The following is a 25393-nucleotide window of genomic DNA, read 5'->3' on the forward strand; positions in this document are numbered from 1 at the left end:
CTAGCTGGAAGCTCTTGGCAAGGAAGGGACCACATCTGTCCAGCGCTGCACTGTGTCCAGGAGGCTCCCCTGGCCTCTGCCCCCTCCGAGGCCAGGCAGTGGGAGGTTCAGAGCGGAGCTGGGGTTGTGGACTCTCTGAATCTTCCCCCTGCTGCTCCTCTGCCAAAGTCCTTCTCAGTCCAACAGGTCCCTCCGCAGCCTCAGCGGCCTGGATCCCAGTGACAGCCCACTCCCCTGACCTCCGCGGGCCTCAGGTGCCCACTTCCTGATGCTGCTCACCTGAGAATGCCCTCCCTAGCCCTGTTCAGGTTCATATAGAACCTTCCAGCCTGTTCTGGGCTAAAGGATGTTCCCCTCCTGCCCTGCACCGCCCCACACATTCATGTTCTTCCCTGAAGCTCTGAATGTGGCTTAGTGGAAATAGGATCACGGCAGATATAATGAGTTTAGTTGAAGTCCTCCTGTAGTTGGGAGCATAAATCCAGCATACCTGGTGTTCTTATCAGAGGGAAGCACAGAGATACAGACAGAGGGAGAGAAGACAATGTGAATGCATACAAGCCGGGAGAAGGTAAAAACAGAGGCTGATTAGAGCCATGTACCTACACGGAGAAGGAAGTGGCAACTCACTCCAGTAAGGAACCTGGAGGGCTACAGTCCATGGGGTTGCAAAGAGTTGGACACGCAGCGGCGCGCGCACACACACACACACACACACACACACACACACACACACACACACACACACACACATGGGGTTGCAAAGAGTTGGACACGCAGCGGCACACACACACACACACACACACACACACACACACACACGGGGTTGCAAAGAGTTGGACACGCAGCGGCACGCACACACACACACACACACACACACACACACACACACACACACACACCCCCCAACAAGGTCAAAAACACCTGGTATGGCCAGTGACATCAGAAGCTGAGAAAAGGACATGAAACAGAAACTTCCCGGAGACTTTGGAGGGAGCACAGACCTACCAACATCTTTTTTCTTTTTATTAGATTTTTTTTCCCCTTAATGTGGGCCATTTTTAAAGTCTTTATTGAATTTGTTGCAATATTTGTTTTGTTTTTATGGTGGTTTTTTTTTTTTTTTTTTTTTTTTTTTGGCTGAGAGGCATGTGTGATGCTAGCTCCCTGGCCAGGAATCAAGCCTGCACCCCACGCGCTGGGAGGTGAATCCTTAACCACCGGACCGCCAGAGAAGTCCCCTGCCCTTATCTTGAGCTCGGCCTTTTGGCCTCCAGAACCGAGAGACCATAAAAGTCTGTTATCTTAAGTCACCCAGTTTGAGGTCCTTTGTTATGGTCACCCCAGGAAATGAACCTGAGTCCTCCCTCATGCTCACTGTTTCCCTCTGAGAGGACCAGCCTGTTCCTGCCACACGCCTTTGCTCTATGAATTCTGCAAAAGCAAGGCCCCTGTTGACTGAGGCCTCTGTGCCTGGCTCGGGGCTGGCTCCAGTAGGCACCCAAGACAAGTCTGTTGGATCAGAGTGTTTGTACCTCTCATTGGAACTGTTCCTCTTTTTCTGAAATAAAATCAAAATAAATTCAAACTCAACATGGAAGTTTGAGGTGAAAGCTGAGGGCCAACCAGGCAGGTGTGATCAGAGGCTGCCCCAGGTCTGGGCACCCTGGGCTCATCTCTCTGGAAGCCTGGCCATCGGCTTGGCACCAGCAGCCTGCAGGCACCACAGTGCCAACCCACATGCTTTGTCATGAGTTTGAAATGCTGGATATGAAATGTCAACTGGACTGGAAATTTATCTGTTGATTCACATAAGAAATGTCAATACAACAAGTTGAAAGGAAAGGAAGAGTGTCAGATTCTTAAATATAATTTCAACTTTTGGGAAATGTGTGTGATTGTAAAAAAGACTTTCAGGTTATCATCTACTTTAACCAAGAAAGTGTCCCTGTGATAACGTCCCAGCTGTCTCCCGTCCTGAGCTTAGGTGAAGCCACGTCAAGCATAAGACCCGGTACATCCACTGGAGCAATTACATGTTTTCATTTCAAGATGTGAACTGTTTTATTTGGAAATTTCATGCAAATTTACTGTCTCCCTAATACTTTTTAAATGTTTCTTACAATCATACAAAATAATAACACAAAAACCATATTTTGTAAAATATTACTATTTTAATCTTTGTAAAATTAATAGGGGCTTCCCTGGTGGCTCAGTGGTAAGAACACGCCTGCCAATGCAGGAGATGCAGGAGCTGTAGGTTTGTTACTTGGGTTTGGAAAATCCCCCAGAGAAGGAAATGGTAACCAGCTCCCATATTCTTGCCTGGGAAATTCCACGGACAGAGGAATCTGGTGGGCCACAGTCAATGGAGTCACAAGAGTTAGACACTACTGAGTGACTAAAACAGCAACAGCAAAATTGATAGATGAATATTTTTGGCGAATATTATACAGACCAGCTCAGGTTCTGCTGGTGTTCCCCGGTGTGCCAAACAAGTATCATCACTTTCTAGGTGAGAAATGGTGTAGAAATGGAGGGCCTCCATGTGCTGAGTTCTCCCGCATCTTTTCATGCTGTTGGCAAGTATGGATGAGGCCTTCTGAGTTGGGCAGGACCCTGAGGCTAGGGGCCAGGAGACAGGTTTAGAAACAACCAGTACTAGTTCATTGTGATGGAGAATGAAATGGCAACCCACTCCAGTGTTCTTGCCTGGAGAATCCCAGGGATGGGGTCGCACAGAGTCGGACACGACTGAAGTGACTTAGCAGTAGCAGTTCATTGTGATAGAGAAGTCAGGACCCAGAGGTTTCCGTAGCATCCTGGGAAAGCAGTAAACAGGCAAATACTTGACCTGGGTCTTGAAGTTTGAGCTCAGTAGAAAAGGTTGGTCTGGAGGGCCAAGGTGGAAGTAGCAACTTGACGTATGAGAAAGTCTTGGAAACTAAAGAACGGTCTGAGCTTTGGTCCTGAAGTCACGGGTGGCTTTGGGTCTTGCTTTCTAGCTACTAAGGACTGGGGCTCATTCCTGATCCAAAGAGAAGGTCTTGAAAGGTTTTTGTCAGGAACGCCAGGGTTCGATCTGCTTCGGGAGGACAGTTTGAGGTGCTGGAGAAGTGGATTTGGGGATGGAGGGCTTGGAGGCTGGGAGCCTGAGGAGCCCTGAGCAGAGCCCTGGGCAGGTGATAGTGCAGGGTGACTTGGAGGGACAGGGAAGCCAGGCTGGGCAGGCTTGGATCAGCAGGAATGAAGGGTTAGGGAAGGGAGAACTGTCTGAGAGGGGAGGTCTGGGGAAGGAGACCTCACCAAGGGGAGGCAGAAATCAGGAGACAGGGGCCGCCTCCCTCGCAGAGTGAGCAGCAGTCGTCCTGCGGCTGAACCTCGGGCTTCAGTGAAGTGGCAGTTCTCCTTCCCACATGGAGGAGGCATCTCAAAAGCCAACAGAGATGGGGTATTTGACACCCAGTTCAGCCAGCGGGAAAGAATGGCACGGAGTCCCTCAGGCACAGCAGGACCTCTGAGAACCTGAGAGGCCTGGCCGAGCAGGTGGGTGCCCGGCCGTGCACGTGGGTGCCTGCCCAGAGGCCGCAGTGTCCTCTGTCTCCTACAGACCTCTCGGGCATTTACCGCCAGGCCTTGAATTTGTTTTAGCTTCCAGCATTGGTTTAACCATGCAGACACTTCTGCCTGGAGTTTCTTTTCGGTCTCATGGGGCCCTTCCCGGGAGCTGCTTTCCTGAGAGCAGGCACCTGGGCTGGTTTTGGATGTCATGTGTCCACCCTGGGTGCTCTGCGGGTCCCCCAGGAAAATAATCAGGCTTGGGCGGGGAGGGGGCGGTGCCAAGGGCCCATTTTTGGCACAAAATGAGCATGGGATTAGGAGAGGGGATGTCTGACTGCACAGGAGAGGTTGGTCTAGAGCAGGTGAGGTGAGCCGCGTGTCACACACAGGTGTGATCAAAGATGGGTCAACACAGCTATCATGGGCCCCATTTTCATTTAATACAACTTCAGTCTAAGTCTGACCCCTGAGAGGAGGTAATAGGAATAATGTTGGGGGCAGGTGGCAGCGGCAAGGCTGCCCCTTTAGTGCCAGCCTTTCTTGGAAGCTGCGCTCTGGGTAGGACCTGCCTTGAGGACAAAGCGTCCTTGGGGAGCGCCTCTTCGGTCAGTGGGAACCCAAGCCGGGGCGCGCGCAGGCAGGTGCTGGCGGGACCCGGGGCCGCGGGGAGGACTCCTGCGCTGCAGTGCCGCGGGCTCCGCGTGGGGGCGCCCCGCCCGCCGTCCCCGGGCTGTCAGGGCCCCCGGGCGGCTCCGGGGCCGCGGGAGGACGGGAGGGGGATGAGCCGGAGGGGAGGGGCCCGAGCCGGCGCCCCGCTGTCGCTGAAAGTGAAAGGGCCGCCGGGGCCTCCGCGCCGCCCCAGGAAGTCGCGACAGGAAGCGCCCGCGGCGGCCGGGCCGGGCGGCGCGTCGCGGGCCTGGGGCGCAGGTGAGGCTTGGGGACCCGAACGGGGCGGGGAGACGGTTTGCAATACGCGGACCCATGCCCACCGCCCGCGCCGGCCGTGCCTGGGGACTCGGGCGCTGGGGCCGAGCGACACCTGCCAGCGCTGGCGACGCGCGGGGAGCCGGGGTCCCTGCACCGGGCGCCCGTCTTTGTGCTGGTCCGGGGGCGGGCGCCCCCCGGGCCCAGGGCGGCGGATGCAGCCGGAGTGGGGTGGGTCGGGGGAATCACCCGGGCGCCCCGGGACCCGGGAGCCCCGGGACCCGGGAGCAGAGACGCGGAGCCGGTGCCGGGCCGGCAGCGCCCATCGGAGCTCCGGGCGCGGGCGAGCCGAGCCGTCCTCCGGGGCCCCTCCCGGGCCGCCGGGCCGCGATGACAGCTATGCCGGAGGTCGGGCGGGGAGCAGGGCGCGGGGCCGTTGTGCGGCGGAGACGGGGGCGTGCCCGCCTGTCCTCCTCCGGGACCGACCGCGGGGAGGAGCCGGCGCCCGCCCCCGGGGCCTTCGGGTTGTTTGTCTGTGAGCGGCTGGTCCCCAGAGCCCGGAGCCCTCCGGGAGTGATTTACAGGACTCAGAGCCTCGGAAAGTCACCCGGCCTCGCGGCACCCACCGTCTGGCTTATATTTCCTCCTGTCCCCACTCTCCTGCCGTCCCAGCCTCCGCAGCCGCCCTGCTGATCCCGGTGACCTGGCGACCCGGGACTGCGACCCCAGTGCTGGAGGCCCCTCGCCCCACCGTCAGGTTTGAGTTTCTCTAGCCCGTCTTTCCTTTCCTCTCCCTGAGCTGCCCGCCTGGAGAGTGCCCACCTGCCCTTAAATTTCAGTCATCTGAGGATGTCTGAGTTGGCAACTAGATTAAATTTCCCCATTGCTCCTTCTTTGAGGCCTTTCAAAATCAACCCTGAGAACCCAGGACTGGAGCCCCCCGAGTCTCACCACATGGTTTTGGAGGCGCCTTTGCAGGCTTTGTGCTGTGCACACCACCTGGGGCGCTGCTTGTTGATGGGAGAAAGCGGCAGAGATGCAGGGCTAGCGTTTGTGTCGAAGCCCAGGAAAGAGATCCTGGCTATTGTCATTAATCTTTAATATTGCTGACAACCTTTACAGCACAGACCGTAGAAAGTGTTTTCTCTGGACAAGTTTCCCTCACTCATTCTTTCTCTCCCTCATAAAAGAAAAATGTATGAAAACTTGTTTGCCTTAAAATAAGACCCAGCTTAAAAGCTTTGCCTTTAGGTAGATTATTTAAGGTATGCATGGGATTGCTTTGATTACTGACAACAGAGCTTCAGTTGTGGGAAGACCCTTTCTGTGTTATTCTCTTCATTGCTTGCCTTTGAGTCTCTTTTTCGCCTCCAGTGAGTACACAGGACTCTTGCCCAAGTGGTGAGGCCAAAGGTGGAGCTCCAGAATTCATATTGCCTTCAGGTCATTCCATTTTGTCGTTTTACAGTTTGTAGACTAAGTTGGGCTCTTTCACATGATAGGTATAAAAACCTGCTTTTTGGATTGTAACAGAGATGCTGTGGTGGGGTGCTTCTGAAGTTGTTATCTTTGAAACTGGATATTCTTACACTTTTCCCTACTGTGGTGGTGAGTTCCAGGTATCTATTAAGAGCCATTTTTTTTTAAGTGCATGTTCTTTTTATGTACTTGGGTTATGTGTCAAAAACAAGGCTTAAACCAAGTGACTAGCTCCAGTTCTGCTGTTCTCTCTTTGGAAAGGACCTGCCCAGAGGAAGCGAGGTGGGGGAGGGAACTGAGGGAAACTGAACCAACCTGAATTTGCCCCAGGTGTCCAGCGCCCCAGGCCAGCCTCTGGGCTTCTTTCTCAGAGTGGCCGTGGGGCTGGCAGGAGAGCACAGAGTTGTCAGCAATGTCCTCGGAGATCTTGACCAGCCCTCGCTGGAATGATCAGTGGTCACCGGTCAGACTTTGGAGGAAAGGGCCTAATTAAATCCAGCTCTTAACGTCCAACATATAAAATCACTATGTTTACACATCTTAATTGCACCAACAGTGAGAATTTATAGCACTGGAGTTCACCCATTTTATAGGAGGAGGAAGAACCATGGTTTTCAAAGGAAATTGAAATTTTTTTTTTCCTGCTGATTTTTCCAACGTCTTCTGGATTTTGTTTTAAAGTTCCAAGTTTTACCAGACTTGAATTGATGTTTATTGATTAGTTGATGTGTTCGTGTGTGCTTAGTCGCTCAGTCATATGTGACTCTTTGCTACCCTTTGGACTGTAGCCCAGCTCCTCTGTCCATGGGATTCTCCAGGCAAGAATACTGGAGTGGGTTGCCATTTCCTACTTCAGGGGATCTTCCCAACCCAAGGATCGAACCCCCATCTCCTGCACTGCAGGCAGATTCTTTACCTCTGAGCCACCAGGGCAGCCCCTTAGTGGGTGTAGTAGATGCAGTAGGATACTTCCAGATAAGCTGTACCTAGAGAAGCAGCGTCTGGACAGAAGAGGACATTTGCTTCTGACCATCCATTTCCAAGCACTGTAAAATTCAGACCAAATCCTTTACTTTAAAGTCATCACCCAAAAATTGTTTCTCAGTGTAGGGGTGAGGTCACTTCAGTCGTGTCCAACTCTTTGCGACCCTATGGACCATAGCCTGCCCGACTTCTCTGTCCATGGGATTCTCCAGGCAAGAATACTGGAGTGGGTCGCCCTGCCCTCCTCCAGGGGTTCTTCCCAACCCAGGGATGGAGCCCTGATCTCTTATGTCTCCTGCATTGGCACCAGCTGAGAAGCCACTTTAGGTTGAAGTAGCAGAATTTTAGTAAAATCTTTTTAAAATCTAGAGATATGAGCAACAACAGTGCTGAAACACTTGCGGAGCTTGGTTCCACACATCTCTTGGGCGCTGGTTCTGTGCTGGACCAGGGAATGGGGGCTGGGCAGCTGCTTGCAGTCCCTTGATGCCTCTCATGATGTCTGCTGAGAACAGAACCAGCTCCTCTTGTCTGGGCATCTCCTCCACACCAGGCTCTGTGCTCAGGGCTGTCCACAGATCGCACATCTCATTTTTAATAGCAACCCAAAAATGTAGGTGCCACCATCCCTGTTTTTTAGCTGGGGCAAGTGAGGGAGCAGGAAGTTTGTGACATGCCTGAGATTACCCAGCCCAGGGCCAGCCATGAGGGCAGGTAGCACTCTAGGCGGGATGATGAGCTTGTAGGAGCAAAGGTGTAGTTCTCCTGGCTGAAGCAGAAGGAGGGGCCTCATTGCCTCTCTGAGAGGAGATGGGGGTTGGGGAACAGGTATGACAGCCTGTTGTTCAGCATCGCAGCAGTCATGTCTGACTCTTTGCAACCCCATGGACTGCAGCACACCAGACTTCCTTGTCTTTCACTATCTCCCTGAATTTGCTCAAACTCTTGTCCTTTGAGTTGGTGATGCCATGCAACCAGCTCATCCTCTGTCAGCCCCTTTTCCTGCCCTCTATCTTTCCCAGCATCAGGGTCTTTTCCAATGAGTTGTCTCTTCCCATCAGGTGGCCAAAGAATTGGAGCTTCAGCTTCAGCATCAGTCCTTCCAATGAATATTCAGTACTGATTTTCTCCAGGATTAACTGGTTTGATCTTCTTGCAGTCCAAGGGTCTCTCAAGAGTCTTCTTCAGCACCATGGTTCAAAAGCATCAATTCCTCAGCACTCAGCCTTCTTTGTGGTCCAACTCTCACATTCATACATGACTCCTGAAAAAACCATAGCTTTGACTACGTGTACCTGTGTTGGCAAAGTGATGTCTCTGCTTTTTAATACACTGTCTAGGTTTGTCATAGTTTTTCTTCTAAGGGGCAAGCATCTTTTAATTTCATAGCTGTGTGATGGCTCACCAAGGTGCATTTTGAAAGCTCACTCTAGAGGGAAGGCAGGAGTGAGCATGGGGATCCTGAGGCCCTTAGGAATATTTTAGATCCTCTAAGTTAGAACTATTGGCTGTTAGTTGTCTGTTATCTCAAGAAAGTTGTTTAAAGACATTGAATACATCTATAAGCTTTAAATCAAAATCAATGTTCCATCAAAAGTAGCCTTCTTTAAAAACACCATATAACCTATGACTTTTCCATAAGCACTAAGATGGAACTGTACGTGCTCCCGAGTGTGTGGTGTGCTATGTGATGTAATGCATGGGTCCCCAAGATCCTTCCTCACCCAGCGAACATAGGAGAAAAACTGGAAGACAGCAGTTGACTGAGGTTGGCTTTGGGATGGGCAGCCAGGCCTCCCTGCCCCTTTCTTCTTGTCTTGCTCAGAAAGGGGCCATTTTCCAAGGCCTCTGCAGCGACCACAGGAGTGAGAAATGAAGAGGCTGATTTGAGGTGTTCATCCCCATGGCAATACATGTATTTAGACTCCATTGCAAAGCCACAGTCAAATGATGGGTTTGATGACCCGCCACCTGGTCTAGGCCTACCTTCCTCTCTGTTACTGCAGCTCAGACGTGGCCTGGCCCCCAGCGGGGAATCAGGACCAGCTGGTTGGTGGCCCTCTGGTGACTGAACATCTGGTGTGACCTCTGGGCTCCTTCTGGTCTCCTGTGAGCATGAACGTCAGCTCTGTCGAGTGTGGTGGTGAAGAGTGAGTGATTGATCTCTGGCCACCTCCCGGATGGAGATAAATTCAGTCGTTCTCTCTTCATGCACCCTCAGAACATCAAGTGAAGTTCCTTTCAGTGATGGTTGAATAAGCTGCCCCCCCCCAGGGCAGATGCTCCACCCCCACCAGGTGGCTCCTGTGGTGGGAGCGCCCTGTCTCATCTGGCTCTGCTCTGGGCTGGGTGACCACACTGCATGCAGTTCCTTCCGCCAGGGCCTCGCACAATGCCTGACCTTTCCACCCCTCCTTCTCCTTGTAGACAGCCGAGCCTCTGCTGGAGGGAAGAGAGGAGGCGAGTCCCCACGAGCATCCTTATTCACTTCCTGGGATTAAGAACCTATTTATGAAGCATCTTATTTTATGACCAAAGCTCCACATTCAGGGAGACGTCAATGGCCCAGCTTCCCCCTGGCATTCGCTTCATCGTCTCGTTCTCCAGGGATCAGTGGTAAGTCGGGGACACTGTGCCACCCTGCAGCCAGCAGGTCTCCCACACCCCATTTCCTGATAAGATACATGTGGATGCCCGCCCTCCCCATAACTGTTGAATGGTTTATCCGTGGTGGAAGTGGTGACCCGGAATGCTGCTGAGTTGTCCACCTTTGGTTCTGCAGTGACAGACAGACTGAAGACCTCTGAGGTTCTCAGTGGTTTCTGGTCCACTGAATATCATCCTGGTAGGATGAGTAAATGGCTGTGGGTGAAATAAGTGTATTAACTCTGAACTTAATGAGTGGTCTTGCTGAGCCGGAAGAGAAAGTGAAATCTGAACAAGTTAAGCACAGACCAAAACACCCCTTTCTGTTCCGAGAGCATCTGGTGTGCTCTCTGAGAGTCCTTCTCACAGGAGACGTGTGAATCCCACACACACTCCTTGGAGGAGGCTGAAGGTGAGGGTGGAGTCTAGAGCTGGGCTGTCTGGGCTCTAAGCCACACTCTCTCCTGCTAATCTCTGTCGGTAAAAGAAGTGTTTTCCCTCCACCCTGTTAGGTTGAATGACTGGGGGCATGTGAATTAAACTGACAAAAGACAGATGCACAAGACAGAAGACAGATTTAGCTATATGTGTGTGGGAGTTCACAGAGAAAGGTGACTCGTGGGGGCCTTAGAATTTGGGGTGTATATACCACCTTAGTAGGGGAAGAGAAGGAGGAGGGCACGTTTGGGAAAGTAAATGCCTTTTTGGAAAGGTAAACGGGCCCTTGGGAGACTAGCAGGGGGCCAGGATACAGTTGTGACAGTGTCTGTTTGGGTGTGAGGTGGGTGCTTCCCACCTCTGGTACTAAGACTCAGTCTCTCCTGGTTGCTCCCGGAGAGGAGTGATGACAGTTGAGTTGTTTTGGAGGCTCTGTTTTTAGGCAGATGAGAGATTTCAGAAACTCAAATGCCTTCTGCTCACAGTAATGTTTATGCCACAGCGTGTGTTCTGGGTCCCTTAGGTTCCATCTCCCGGCCATGTGCCGCCTACACGTCCTTTGCAGCTTCTCTGGCCCAGGCTGGTGGCTGCTGTGCCCACGGGGTCTCATATGTGACTTCAGACATCTGGCTCTTCCTAGAACAGTTTGCTTGTCGATTCATTTCTCATCTAGTGCCAGTCTAGACAGAAGTGGTTCAGCACTTCCTTTTTTCAGTGGGTATTTATTTTTGTTTTCTTTTGTAACTTTATTTGGATACAGTTTTTCAAACTCCCAGGAGAAGATGGTAAGAATGCTACATAGAGCTCCTGTAATCACAACCCCCCTCCCTTTTTTAAGGTAAAACCTCAGAGATAGAGCATCGCTTCTCACACTGTAGTGTGCTTGGGAGTCATTCAAAACTTGTTAAAATGCAGATCCTGACTCAGTAGGCCTGGGGTGGCACCTGAGAACCCACAGTTCCCAGGTGATGTGATACTGTGGGTCCACAGGCCATTCTTTGAGTAGCACAGAGACGGCACATTTGTCTTCATTTCTGTTCCATCTCTACCTCAAACTTGCTCTTTGACCTTGAAAGGTTATTTAACCTTTCTAGACCTCAGCTTCCTTGGCTGTAAAGAAAGGGAATCAGTGTCAACATTCCTGCAAAGGACATTTTTTATATTTTTTAGCAGCACTCTGATCTCCGGGGAGCTGACTTCCGTCCCTTGTGTGCGACTGTGACCAGCAGGGGAGTCACAGGACCTTCTGTCCCATTATGGAAGCCAGTAGAGACCCCTGAGGCTCCATCCCTCCGACCTTCTGCCATAGCCCAGGTCCAGCAGGAGGCAGGAGAGGACCTAAGGTGGACGAACCAGCCTCTCTGTCCTGGGGCTTTGAATCTAGAGTAGAATGAACCTAGGGCAGAGTAAATGGTGAGGTGCGTCTGGTCCAGCTGTGCTGTGTGCTAAGTCATGTCCGATTCTTTTGTGACCCCATGGACTGTAGCCCATCGGGCTCCTCTGTCCATGGGATTCTCCAGGCAAGAATACTGGAGCAGGTTGCCATTTCCTTCTCCAGGGGATCTTCCCGACCCAGGGATCAAACCCGGGTCTCCTGCATTGGAGGCAGACACTTTAACCTCTGAGACACCAGGGAAGCCCTGGTCAGATTCTTAACATCCATCCTCATTTGCTTCTCCCTTCACCTTCTCTCATCTATGTGTGTGTGCAGATGTATGTACATACACACACACACTCACACACTTTCTCATGAACCATTTGAGAGCAAGTTGCAAACATTATACCCTTTTATTTCTAAATACGTTAGTATGTATTTCCTGTAAATAAGATATTCTCGTGTAACCGCTTCCCTGGTAGCTCAGATAGTAAAGAACCCGTCCTCAATGAGGGAGACCTGGGTTCTATCCCTGGGTTATAAAGATCCCCTGGAGGAGGGCATGGCAACCCACTCCAGTGCTCTTGCCTGGAGACTCCCCATGGACAGAGTGGCCTGGTGGTTTCTATAGTCCACGGGGCCACAGAGTCGGACACGACTTAGCAACTAAGCATAGCACATACAACTGCACACAAGGTCAAAACCAGGAAGTTTAACTCGGGTGCGATGCTATTATCTAATCCACAGTCAATGTTCAAATGTCCAATAATGTCTCTTATAGATTTTTTCTATAGATTTTTCTGTAGATTTTAAAAATCTTTCTATAGACTTTTCTTATTCTTTTATAGATTTTTTCCTGGGCCAGGATCTAGTGTGTGGTCACACTGCATTTAGTCGTCCTGTGTGTTTAGTTTCCTTTCATTTGGAACCGTATCTTGACCTTTTTTTGTCTCCTGTAAGCTTGTCATTTTTGGAGGGTACAAGCTATTTATTTTATAGACGTTCTTCTTTTGGATGTGTCTGTTGTTTCCTCATGGTTAGATTCAGATTATGCATTTTTGTCAAATGTAGCATAGAAAGGAGACAGCTTCTCACTAACGATAATGGAGTTACAGATATTGGTAGGGCTGAGGGGACTGGATGAATCGTGTGGTGCTAGGTTGAAATTAAAGATATCAAGAAAAACTGGAGAGAAGGTAAGCAGAGAAATGTGTGTGTGTGATGTGTGTGTATGTGTAGGTGTGTGTCTGTATGCTGTGTGTGTGTGCATGTGTGTAAAATGCCTTCTCTCTCCTGGAGACAGGCCCTGGAAACAGCAGCATCCCAGCAGCAGTGAGCACACCTGGGGCTAGATCTTGGTTTCTGTGTACCATTTCCTATTGAAGGAACCAGGCAGGCATCCCCGGAGCCTGGGATGGTGTCACCACTGGGCCAGGGAAAGTGAGATGAGCCGGGAATATCTGATGTCAAAAAATAAGACAGTACTTAAAAATGAAGCGACTCTCACTGGCCAAATATAAGATGAGATTATTTTTTACTGTGCTGCTTCTTCTTTGCAACCCACAGGCTCTTCGTTCCTGCATGCAACCTTTCTCTAGTTGCAGCGGGTGGGGGCTACTTTCTAGTTGTGGTTCACAGGCTTCTCACTGCTGCAGCATCTCTTGTTTTGGGGCTCCAGAGCACACAGGCTTCAGTAGTTAAAGTGAGTGGGTTTAGTTGCACTATGACATGTGGAATGGGTTTAGTTGCACTGTGACATGTGGGATCTTAGTTCCCAGACCAGGGATTGAACCCATATTCCCTGCATTGACAGGTAGATTCTTAACCACTGGACCACCAGGAAAGTCCCTGGGATAATATTTTAAATAAACAATACTAGTAATGGATTATAGCCCTTTGACTAAAACAAGAATCTAGCGAGTCCATGCTCCTATAACCGAATAAGCATCAATGGGAGGAGGGAATGCTCTTTCCCACAGTGGGATGCCAGCCACTGAGCAGAGCAGCAGGCATGTCCAAGCTGGATTGTCACCCTCTGAAACCATCAGGAGTGCTTGGTTTAGGTAAGGAGCATCAATAGACACACAAAATTGGGAGAAAGTTGGGTGAACAACTGGGTTAGCTACCTAACCTCAAAGTGTTTTCCCACAAATTGGTTATTAATTACTAGAGAGAAAATAGTATCTTCTCTAAGGGGCAATGATGCAGAGAGTGCCCAAACCAGGTGGTTAGTACTTAACATCACTGACATCACGGCCCCCTTTAGGGTGCTCTGGAGGGACTCCTATGACGGTATGCATGGTTTCCTTGTTCCTAAAGTGAGATGCGCCGAAGAATTGATACTTTTGAACTGTGGTGTTGGAGAAGACTCTTGAGGGTCCCTTGTGAAAGGTCGGGTGTGTTGAGTCCTGCCCTGAAAAAGTGCCGCAGACAGGTTCCGGAGGCTGGCTAAACTTCCGGGGACCGACCGCCCACCCCCCCCCCTTCAGCCTGGTACTACCAGGAATGGACACAGAGCCCTTGGACACTCACCGCCGCTGTAGCCCGCGCTTTCTTCCTTATATAGAAGGACCTGACCTGGACGCCTGGCCTTGATATAAAACCTCTCCCCACCTCTCCTTCCTCGCAGACTCCCTTTGTCTCCTCACTCACCCGCCCCTCCCCGGGAGTTCTGCCCGAGAGCGACCGCCCAATAAAGGCCTTCACCACCGGTCCTTAGAGGTGGCTCTTTCTTCCCGCGGCGTTTTCTAACACCTTGGACTGCAAGGAGATCCAGCCAGTCAATCCTAAAGGAAATCAGTCCTGAATATTCATTGGAAGGACTGATGCTGAAGCTGAAACTCCAATACTTTGGCCACCTGATGTGAAGAACTGACTCCTTTGAAAAGACCCTGATGCTGGGAAAGATTGAAGGTGGGAGGAGAAGGAGACAGCAGAGGATGAGATGGTTGGATGGCATCACCGATTCAATGGACATGGGTTTGGGTAGATTCCAGGAGTTGGTGCTGGACAGGGAGGCCTGGTCTGCTGCAGTTCATGGGTTCGCAAAGAGTCAGACACAACTGAGTGACTGAACTGAACTGAACTGAACTGAAAGTAAAATGTCTTCTTACTCATTTCTGTGCCAGGTCATACTGTTCAGTTATTCTCATCTAGAGTATTTCTTTTTTTTAACTTCTTATTTGCCTATTACCTAGATAAATAACACTCAAGGAAGGAAGCTGTATTCGACCTTGAGTCTCTGAACTGGGAGCAGGCTGCCGTTTATCTGGGAATGCAGGCAGCGTCTAGGATGTTTCTGAGGATGCTTCGAAGGAGCATTGCTGGAAGAGGCTTTATGGCTAGAAACTTGTGGTTAACCCAAACACTAGTCTTGTAGTATTGCTAGATACAAAGAATGCTGCCTATTGTCAGACATAACTACAGAATAGAAAGTGGAACACTGATGAAGTTAAGGATCAAATTATTCATTTTTAATTGTACTTGCTTAATGTTCACAAGCCTAAATGTAACACAAAACAGGTATCAAAGTGTAGGATTATATTAGTTTCCTGGGGGTGCTATAACAAGTCCACAAGCTGGGTGGCTTAAGAGAACAAAAATTAATTTCTCGTGGATCTGGAAGGAGGAGTCTGAGATCCATGTGTCATAGGACTGTGCTCTCACAGAAGGCGTGAGGGAAGAACACTTTCTTGCTTCTTCTCATTTCTGGTGGCTGCTGGCTGTTCATGGCAGTATCTGTCCTGCTCTGCCCTCATTGCCACGTGGCCTTTCCTTCTTGTCTGTCTCTGTCTCCCCATGGCCTGCTATGAAGACCCATAAAAAAAAAAAAAGAAGAAGAAGAAGACTCATAGCTGGATTTAGGATCTCAGTGTATTTGACATCATATGTGAGTTATATGACGTCATATGCATGCTAAGTCGCTTCAGTCATGTCTGACTCTTTATGACCCTATGGACCGTAGCTGGCTAGGCTCCTCTGTCAATGGGATTTTTCCAGGCAAGAATACTGGAGTGGGTTGCCATTTCCTCCTTCTGGGGATATTCCCACCCAGGGACTGAACCTGCGTCTCTTAGGTCTCCTGCATTGGCCGGAGGGTTCTTTACCACTAGCGCCACCTGGAGTTGAGTATTCAGTTCAGTTCAGTTGCTCAGTCATGTCCAACTCTTTATGACCCCATGGACTGCAGCACGCCAGGCTTCCCTGTCCATCACCAACTCCCAGAGCCTACTCAAACTCATGTCCATCGTGTCGGTGATGCCATCCAACCATCTCATCCTCTGCTGTCCACTTCTCCTCCCGCCTTCAATCTTTCCTGGCATCAGCTTCTTTTCCAATGAGTTGGTTCTTCACATCAGGTGGCCAAAGTATTGGAGTTTCAGCTTCAGCATCAGTCCTTCCAATGAATATTCAGGACTGATTTCCTTTAGGACTGACTGGTTGGATCTTCTTGCGGTCCAAGAGACTCTCAAGTGTCTTCTCCAACACCACAGTTCAAAAGCATCAATTCTTTGGCACTCAACTTTCTTTATAGGAATTGAGTATGACCTCTGCAAGACCTGATTTCCAAAATAAGGTCACATTCTAAGAGTTGTAGTGGACATCAGTTTTGGGAGTCACAAAAAGTCAGACATGACTGAGTAGCTTTCACTTTCACTTTCTGTTTTGGGGAAACAACATTAAATCCACTACAAGATGGATAAAACAAATATTATCCAAAGTCCTTACTGCATAAATGATGAAAGAAGAAAGTAGGTGAGGATAGAATTACAAAATGGGAAAGAACTTCAAGAGGGCTGTTTAGGCCTTTCATCCCCATAATCCAGGATAACCCCAGAAGTGAGAAGTTTGCTTGCCTTCCAGGACAGGGGTGTTGCAATGGCCACTAGGAAGGTACCAGCCCCACAGCATGGCTGCTGTGATTTAAAAGTGATCAGTGGGGCCATGTTCAGACCTTCTGGAAGGGAAAACTCAGCCTCTAGTGGCCGGCCTTTCCCATCTTCTCAGAGTTCTACATAAGAAGATACAGAAAGAGGAAGGATAGACTTGGAAACAGAGGGAATAGAGTTGACCTGATGGTTTCTAAATAAACGATAGGGGTTCCTCTTCAGGAGACACATATTCTGTCTCTAGGAAACACCTGGTGTGCAGTGTAAGTTGACCTTTGCCCTGATTCTTCAGGGCAGGTTGCCTCCTACTACCCTGCTAAGGTTACAGAGCAAGTGGCAGAGCCTGATGGGCCTCCTAAGAGCTAGTGCTATTGGCCGGGCTTACAAACATCCCCTGATCTCCCTAGACAATATTGGGCCTTTACCCAATATTCTTTACCTCAGGTGGTAAAGAAACCACCTGCAATGCGGGAGACCTGGGTTCCATCCCTGGGTTGGGAAGATCCCCTGGAGGAGGGAATGGCTGGCTACCCACTCCAGTATTCTGGCCTGGAGAATTCCATGGACAGAGGAGCCTGACAGACTACAATCCATGGGGTCACAAAGGGTCATACATGACTGAGGGGCTCTCACTTTCACTTTCTGGTACTCTTGGGGCTTCCCAGGTGGCGCTAGTGGTAAAGAACCCACTTGCTAATGCAGGAGACATAAGAGACTTGGATTCAATCTCTGGGTCGGGAAGACCCCCTGGAGGAACGCATGGCAACCCATTCCTGTATTGTTGCCTGGAGAATCCCTTGGACAGAGGAGCCTGTCAGGCTACAGTCCATGGAGTTGCAAAGTGGGACATGACTGAAGCGACTTAGCATGGCAGGCGCGGCTTGTACTCTTCCCAGAGGGGCTGATGCGTTAGGCTGTTTCACTTCCACACAAAACTGAACTGAAAACATCCAGAGGCAAGTTCTTCACTCTGTAGTCCCCGATGACTGTGCTCCAGTCCACATCACCACACATGGGGCAGTCCTGGGAACTCCATCCGCCCTGCAGGCTCTGTGCAAGTGAGCTTCACTTGCAGAACCACCCATGAGAGAAGGAGGCAGGGGCCCCAACAAAGAGGCACGGACTCTAGAGAAGGAGGCAGGGGCCCCAACAAAGAGGCAGGAACTCTAGAGAAGGAGGCAGGGGCCCCAGAGAAGGAGTTAGGGGTCCCAGAGAAGGAGGCAGGGGCCCTAGAGAAGGAGGCAGGGTTCCCAGAGAAGGAGGCAGGGGTCCCAGAGAAGGAGAAAGGGGTCCCAGGGAAGGAGGCAGGGGTCCAGGGAAGGAGCAGAGGCCCCAGAGAAGGAGGCAGGGGTCCTAGAGAAGGAAGCAAAGGTCCCAAAGAAGGAGGCAGGGGCCCTAGAGAAGGAGGCAAAGGTCCCAGAGAAGGAGGCAGGGGCCCTAGAGAAGGAGGCAGGGACCCTGGAGAAGGAAGCAGGGGCCCGGGATGACTGGCTAGTTTTCAATAACCTGTACGGCTGAGAGAGCCTAGATATGAATGCAGGTGTATTAGGGCTCCAGGGCTCTTCAGACCTGGACACAAGACAAACTCTCTATTTCTGATATATTAAATGTATTTTAATGTTAATATTTTATTTTAAACATTCTTAATAAAACTAGAATGTTTATAAGTGGAAAGTCCTGGGTAGAGCGTGGCAAACACGAGCCCAAGGCCCATTTAAGCAGAGCTGCTCTCTCCGCCTCCTTCTGGGCTAGGTGATTGTGAGATGCTCCTGGTGGGTCGCACATCTGTAAGCTGGTGGTACATAGCATCCGAGACGGCTCCAGATCTTTCTCTCAGACTCTGGTTTGGGAGGGGCTGGAGGTGACTCAGTCTGAGAACATTTTCTTACTCCTTGTGGAGGTGAGAAAAGGGAACTCTGATCAGGGTCGCCCCCAGCCTGCACCAGCCCTAGCAAGTGGTCATCTGAGTGACCAATGGATCTAGCTGTGGGTTGGAGAGTCAAGTGTTGACAGTTCCAGTGGACCAGAACCTTCCTAAGTTAGCACAGAGGAGCAGTGGGTGGGATCATGGAGAGCTACCAGCAAAGAAGTGAGAGCCCCCCACTCCCGAGCAGGATGACAGCTTTCAGAAACATAAGGACAAAGGCTGGACTTTGGTCACAAATCCACTGAACCTGCAGTCTGTGTTCTTTGAGGTAGATGAGGGTCATTTTGTTATAGTTGCACATTTTTCCTATCTGCTCATTGACAGGGACTTGAAGAGCAAAGAATCCTAGGAAACTCATCAGCAAGCATTTCCTTGCTGAAGAATAGAGCCTGGGGGTATTCATTTTACAAGTGTTTATTGAATAGCTGGCAAGTCGGTGCGGTGCGTGCGTGCGTGCGTACTCGATGAGCACAGGTGTTTTAGAGGTTGAAGTTTTGAGTCCTATTGTACTACCAAGTCTTTTTTCCCCATCTGAAATATGACTTTTTTTTTTTTTAATCTGGAAATATTCAACTCCTAACTTTTCTGGAGTCAGGGCTTCCCTGGTGATTCAGATGGTAAAGAGTCTGCCTGCAAAGCAGGAGACCCGGGTTTGATCCCTGGATCGGGAAAATCCCGTGGAGAAGGAAATGGCAACCCACTCCAGTATTCTTGCCTGGAGAATCCCATGGACAGAGGAACCTGGCAGGCTACAGTCCATGGGGTTGTGAAGTCTCAGACATGACTGAGCAACTTCACTTACTTACTTTTCTAGCGGCCAGAGAGGCAGATACCCCTAGGAGTCTTTGTGTTAGTATAGGAAGCTGGCCTTGAGAACTAAATCACGACACTGGAAATGTGGGTAGAGATAGGAGGAAGTTGTTTTTCAATAGCTAAGTCATGTCTGACCCCATGGACTGCAGCATGCCAGTCTCCCAGAGTTTACTCAGATTCATGTCCATTGAGTCATTGATGCTATCCAACCATCTCTTCATCTGCCACCCACTTCTCCCAAGGGTCCTTCCCTAAGGCCTATCAAGGGCCTTAGAATGAGCCGCCCTCCTGGGGTTGTGGCTCCCCTGCAGAGAAAGAGAGAGGGGGCCCCTCTGGGTTCTGTGGCCCCTGCCTTCACCTTGGGTAACGACCAAGTGAAGCCTGCATGGGGTTTGAAGGTCATTGGCATTTCCAGAACAGCACAGGATGGATTCTTCTGGGCTGGGGGCTGGGCCTCAAGACGCAGAGGGCCTGCCTTCCTGGCTGGAGCCCCTTGTCATCTCTTGCCAAGGACTTTTTCCTCCTGACCTGTTTTCTTCCCTGAAGGGTTGTTTTTCTATAGCATGGTTCAAACGCTCAGACTAGAATAAACTTTCATCTTCTTGCTAGAGCATCTTGTCTGTCGCTCCATACAGCTCAGCACTTCCTCTCAAAACTGCTTTTCTCGTAAACCAGGGCTTTCGGCCAATAGTTTTTATGTCATTGACCTTATTCATAGCCTGTTGGCATCACTGAGTTGTTCTCACTGAGGTCAGTGAAATATTTATATTTCTTTATTTCTCGTGTCCTGCTAAAAAGTCACAGAGAAGCTAAAAAGTAAAAAAAATAAATATGATCTTAAATGCCCAGGATAGCAGGCTTGTAAGTCACTTGCAGTTAATTTTGTTGCAAACTAAATAATCTTTTTTTTTTTTTTGTCTGCTTTTTAAACACATGTGTACATCTGGGTCCTAGATTCCTCTTTGATTAGTTTTTCCCATGAATGTTTAATTTCAATTTACAAAGTAAAAGTGGCACATGTTTTAAATATACTATTGCAGTGATATGATATATAGGATTCATCTTTGATATAGGACTGAATAAATAGCATACAGCATAAGGAAATTTAAGAATACAGTTGCAATGTATTCTTAATGCATCTTTTTAAGTATAGTTGATTTACAATGTTGCATCTAATTTCTGTACAGCAAAGTGATATATGTTCATGATACATATTTATGTTCATTTTCATATTCTCATTCTTTATGGTTTATAATGGGATATTAAATATAGTTCCCTGTGCTATACAATAGGATGTTGTTGTTTATCCATTCTATATGTAATAGTTTGTATCTGGTAATCCCAAGTCCCCACTCTATCTCTCCCCCTTGTGGTTACTGCCATGGCAACCACAGGTCTGTTCTCTTTGTCTGTGAATCTGTCTGCATTTTGTAGATAAGCTCATTTGTGTCATATTTTAGATTCCACGTATAAGTGATATCATGTGTATTTGTCTTTCTCTTTCTGACTTATTTTGCTTTGTAGGATATCTCTAGGTCCATCTGTGTTGCTGCAAATGGCATCATTTCCTTCTTTTTAATGGTTGAGTAATATTCCACTGTGTGTGTGTGTGTGTGTGTGCGCGCGCGCGTGTGTGTGTGCGCGCGTGCGTGTGTGTGTGCGCGCGTGCGCACCACACCTTCTTTACCCACTCATCTGTGGATGGATGTTTAGGCTGTTTCCATGTCTTGATTATTGTGACCAGTGCTGCTGCGAACATCGGGGTGCATGGACCTTTGTGAACTCTGCTTTTGTCTGGGCTTATGCCCAGGAGTGGGACTGCTGTATCACACGGCATCTTATCTTATTTTATGTCATCCCTGCCACTGTTTTGTGTTTCAGGTACAGAGCCTTCATTTTTATTTTGACATTTTTGCTGTATGCAAGTTTTCACTTATCTCGAAAGCCTATCAGCATAGTTAAGGTAAGAAACCATTCAAAGCACTCGGTTCATTTCCTGCCTGTAATCTCTATAAGGAGCAAGTTACTTTAAGAGCCACTTGTGGGGGAGGGGAGTGTGGGAGAGAGTCGTGAGATAAATGGAGAAAATGGATTGTTGGAGAAGCAAGCTCTTCTGCTGCTCTGCATTTTGGTTCTCTTTCTCCTGAATTTAAAATCTCTAAAATGGTTTTAGGATTTATAATTTCAGGGGTAGTATATTTTCAGTTATATTCATTGACCGTTCCAGAATTCTAGATCTTAGTTAAATATCTATTCTGTCTTATATGAATTTTCTCTCCAAATATATCTTATCTAAAATTGCTCCCCAAATTGCTTCTGCAGTCATTAGGTTTTCATTCTAAGTCTGACAGTGGTTCTGCTTCTCCATTATTCTTAGAACACTGGGTTTCTGGGTGAATGATGAGTGGGCAGGAGTTATTAAGCAGGCATTTAACTCGACTTGAAGAAAAGAGATTAAAGTAGACATTCCTACATAATAGCTAGTTATAACTTGGGGGAAAAGCAGGAATTGGAATGACATCATTTTGCCTGCAGACTGTCAGCAGGCTTGAATGACTTTTTACTCTTTATTATAGAAGGACAAGGAACTCATCCAGGGCCAAAGATAGTTAATTTACAGCTCGACTGCCCCCCTCCACCCCACAACCCTCCCCGCCCCCCACCCCCAGTTTCTCCTCGCTGGCAGGGGCGCTGGGCCAGGACTGTAATTCCTCTGACCTTTGTGGTCGTGCATCCTCTGCTTCCCCAGGGGCCTGAGGGCTGGACAGCTGCCCTCGTGGTCTACAGGCCAGTGGCAGCGCCAAGGCTGGTGCTTCTTTGGACAGTTCTGTGCTCCCTGCTCTCTAGCAATTCCCACGGGATGCGAAACATAGTCCGTCCACCCCAAGAATTCTGCAGTTCCTCCTTGAGCTCTAGTAAGCAGGAATTTCCCCAGCCCTTCAAGTCACTTTTAATTATCTCCCTTTTTTTTGATATGCCAAGTTTTAATAACTGTGGAAATGTTTGCATACCTTAAAATGTGGCTTTCAAAAGAGAGAGGGACAGGACAAGAGATGGTGGGCCTTTATCCACTCTGCCAGCATCTCTAAACCAGTACCAAGGACCAACCGCCCCTGCAAACTTAAATACAACTCCTTCCTGTCTTCCTGGTTAGAGAAATAAACATATGACTCAAGAAAAAGGCAAGTTATGAAAATGGGAGAGACGATTGAAGGGGCCTTAGTGAGTGCTGTGAGCTAGAGGAGGTCTAGAGCTAGAGAAGGAACCAGAGAGGTCTGGAGCTTTCCTGAGGTTCAGGATCCATCCCAAAAGGTTGGGTTTGGATCCTGGGGCCAGCGCCCGACGTGCTAGCTGGAGGGCAGCTGTCACCCTGCAGCAGCAGCCTGACGGGCAAAGGGCCTGTGTTGGGACTGGGGTAGCCCACAGGTGGGCTGGATACCGGAGGGTCTCCTTCTGATGGTCACGCGCATCCCCATGTAGCCAGGGAGGGATTGTTCCGGGCCGCTATCCTGGCTTCCCTGGTGGGGGCTTGGGGCTTAATGATGAGGCGGTCTTGTGAGCAGCTTAGTTGCGTTTTCATCAGTCACAGTAACGACCACTGCCTGAGCCCCCAGCCTGACCAGGTGCACGTGCCCGTTGTTTAATGTCATCATCACAGTTGTCCTGAGAGTGTCCCTTTGAGGAAATTGAGGCTCTGGAGCCTAATTCCTCCATGAAGGCTGGGGCCACGCCAGGTGAATTCCATGGGTGTTGGCTGACTTCAGGGTCCCTGCTCTTAACTTCGCTGGCTCAGGGTCTCTGTTGCCCAGTTGCTCAGTTTTGCCTGACCTTTTGCGACCCCATGGACTGCAGCACGCCAGGCTTCCCTGTCCTTCACCATCTCCCAGAACTTGCTCAAACTCATGTCGATTGAGTGGGTGATGCCATCCAACCATTTCATCCTCTGTCGCCCCCTTCTCCTCCTGCCCTCAATCTTTCCCAACATCAGGGTATTTTCCCGTGAGTCAGTTCTTCCCATCAGGTGGCCAAAGGATTGGAGCTTCCCTTTCAGCATCCGTCTTTCCAGTGAACATTCAGGATTTCAGGGCCTCTTCCCTGGTGGCTCAGACGGTAAAGCATCTGTCTGCAATGTGGGAGTCAATACCTGAGTACATTCACAGCGTCACCCCCAGGTTTTCCTCAACACACAGATGGTCTGACTTAATACCTTCAGTGTGCCTGGTTGTGAATTAGCCTAGTCAGAACCCAGGGGCTTCTTGGTCTTCTGAGATGGATGACATGTCCCAGTACATGTGATACCTTCCTTTGTAATGCCTTACAAGGCTTTCACGTGCCTGATTTAGCTCATCTTATTTATAAATCTAGAAGCAGTAATGATCCTGTTGACCCACGGGACAGTTTTAATTATCTCTCACCCATATGTATTAACACATTATGAACGAATAAAAATATATTTGCTTCCCTAGAATTGATCACCAGGGGTAGTGAATTGTATAGTGATTCACATCCTTTCATGTCATTTATAGTAACCTGACATGTCATGTCAGCATGAGGCTACTCTGTTTAGACTTACTGCTGATATCTGTCATTTCCTCTGATTTTAGTAGACAGCAAAAAGGAAAAATAAGTGATAAAGATCAAAACAGATGTGGGAGGAGGCGGGGTTACAACCTCGTTCTTTTTTCAGCTGCTCTAGATCTAGCCCCGCCTCCTACCTGGAGGCTGCAGGGACGCTCTGTGAGGGGCTCTTCCCTGCCACCCCCTGCCCTGGGCTGGGCCAGAACAAAAGCATGAAAGAAGGGGGTTCTCCGGAGAGCTGCTGGGATCCAGGTTCTCCAGGGGGGCGGTGACACTGACCAATCTGAGTGTGAATGTTCAGCTGTCTCTGCACACACGGGAGCAGGAAAGGAAAGCTCTGAAGTCCAGAGACAGACAGAAAACAAAGCCTGAGGGACTGGAAGTGCACACCTTGGCTTTGGAGGGAAACTTGCTATCTGGAGAGTTCCATTCTTCCTAGTATTTGTTTTTAAATAGGATGCAACTCCAGTGAAAGTCTCAGCAGTGTCTTTGTTAATTGAGTTAAATAATCTTAGTGTTTATATGGGCTTCCCAGGTGGCACTGGTGATAAAGAACCTGCCTGCCAGTGCAGGGGATGTAAGAGACTCGGGTTCGAGCCCTGGGGTGAGAGGATCGCCTGGAGGAGGCACAGCAGCCCACTCCAGTATGAAAAGAATGTCCAAGAATTAATGACCGAAGTGTGAAAAAGAATCATTTTTAAGCCACTGTGATCAGATTATTTTGGAATTGCCTGAAAACAAACAAGGTGGTCAGTGGGACAGAAAACACCTTAGAAACACAGTAGCATGGAGACAGAGGTGATGGGAAAAGGAGAAATCAGCTAGTAAGTGGGGATTCATCTGAAAGCTTCATAATATTGAACCTCTACCATGCAAAATAGATGGATGAATTAAAGGTTTAAATGTGGAAAATAAAAAGTACAAATCCCAGAACAAGATCATGTCCTTTTTAGGGGTGTAACGTGGCGACACCCAAAGCCATGATGGACGGAGGGGTTGAGGAGGCAGTTCACAGACAAGGGATCTGAGTTTCAGGAGCCGTACTAACTGTGTGCAAGCTTGCTGCTATTTACAAGTGCAAGTTCAAGTAACAGTGCATCACTTTACACCCACTAATGGGCAAGGCATACAAGACTGACAGCCCTTGCGAGATGTGAAGGGTTTGCAACCTTTTGGAAAGTGTCTGGGTAACACCTGTTGACATTAAAAATGCTTGTCCTTCAGTTCCTGCTTCTGGGAACTTTGTCGATAAAAATAAAAGCACTTAGGAATATCGGCATAAGCATCTTTATTGTGGCCTTATTGGCAATTTAAAAAAAAGGGAAGAGGGGGTAGGAAAAACCCTGGCTGTTATGTGAACTTAATCAACAGATGAAAGTTTGAATACATTATAGTAACTTCATATTCCGATATGTACAACTACTTTAAAAATTAATTAGAGCAAAATCAGTTGATGCAGAAAAATTCCTCAGAGGTATTTTTGAGTAAGAAGAGTGAAGGTGTACGTAAGTCCATGTAGAATGATCCCATTAAAAAATAGGAGTGACGCCAAGGCCTCCCTGTGTATTTCTGAGCACCCGTGTAAGTGGGTGTGTGTCTGCATATGCAGGTGTGTGTTTTCATGTGGCGCCTGTGACACAGATGAGCTGACCACCCCCAGGTGCTGTTGTAAAGGGGGCACCGCGTGTCTGTTCTCCCTGCTCTGAGCATATCCCGTCCACTCTTGCTGCTGTAACAAAACCCCACAGACTGATGGCTGCAAACAGCAGGCGTTTCTTG

General features: G+C 49.1%; 1 protein-coding gene across 4 annotated transcripts in view; it reads left to right on the forward strand.

Annotated features, from left to right (window-relative positions):
• Positions 1 to 25393, forward strand: part of SLC37A1 (solute carrier family 37 member 1) — a 96429-nt gene that overhangs the window by 19242 nt on the left and 51794 nt on the right. The window contains exons 1-3 of one of the 4 annotated variants that reach the window (XR_010664214.1): positions 4342 to 4488; positions 9376 to 9564; positions 20918 to 20999. Coding sequence is in view for 3 of the 4 variants with exons in the window: in XM_065942969.1 (XP_065799041.1) it covers positions 9509 to 9564; positions 20918 to 20999 (138 nt within the window). In the remaining variant the exon portion in view is untranslated. Of the gene's footprint in view, positions 1 to 4341; positions 4489 to 5064; positions 5243 to 9375; positions 9565 to 20917; positions 21000 to 25393 lie in introns of those variants that run through there. The other 3 variants (XM_065942968.1, XM_065942970.1, XM_065942969.1) reach the window with 3 other exon arrangements.

This window comes from Muntiacus reevesi, chromosome 8 (assembly GCF_963930625.1).
Source record: "Muntiacus reevesi chromosome 8, mMunRee1.1, whole genome shotgun sequence".
NCBI lineage: Eukaryota > Metazoa > Chordata > Mammalia > Artiodactyla > Cervidae > Muntiacus > Muntiacus reevesi.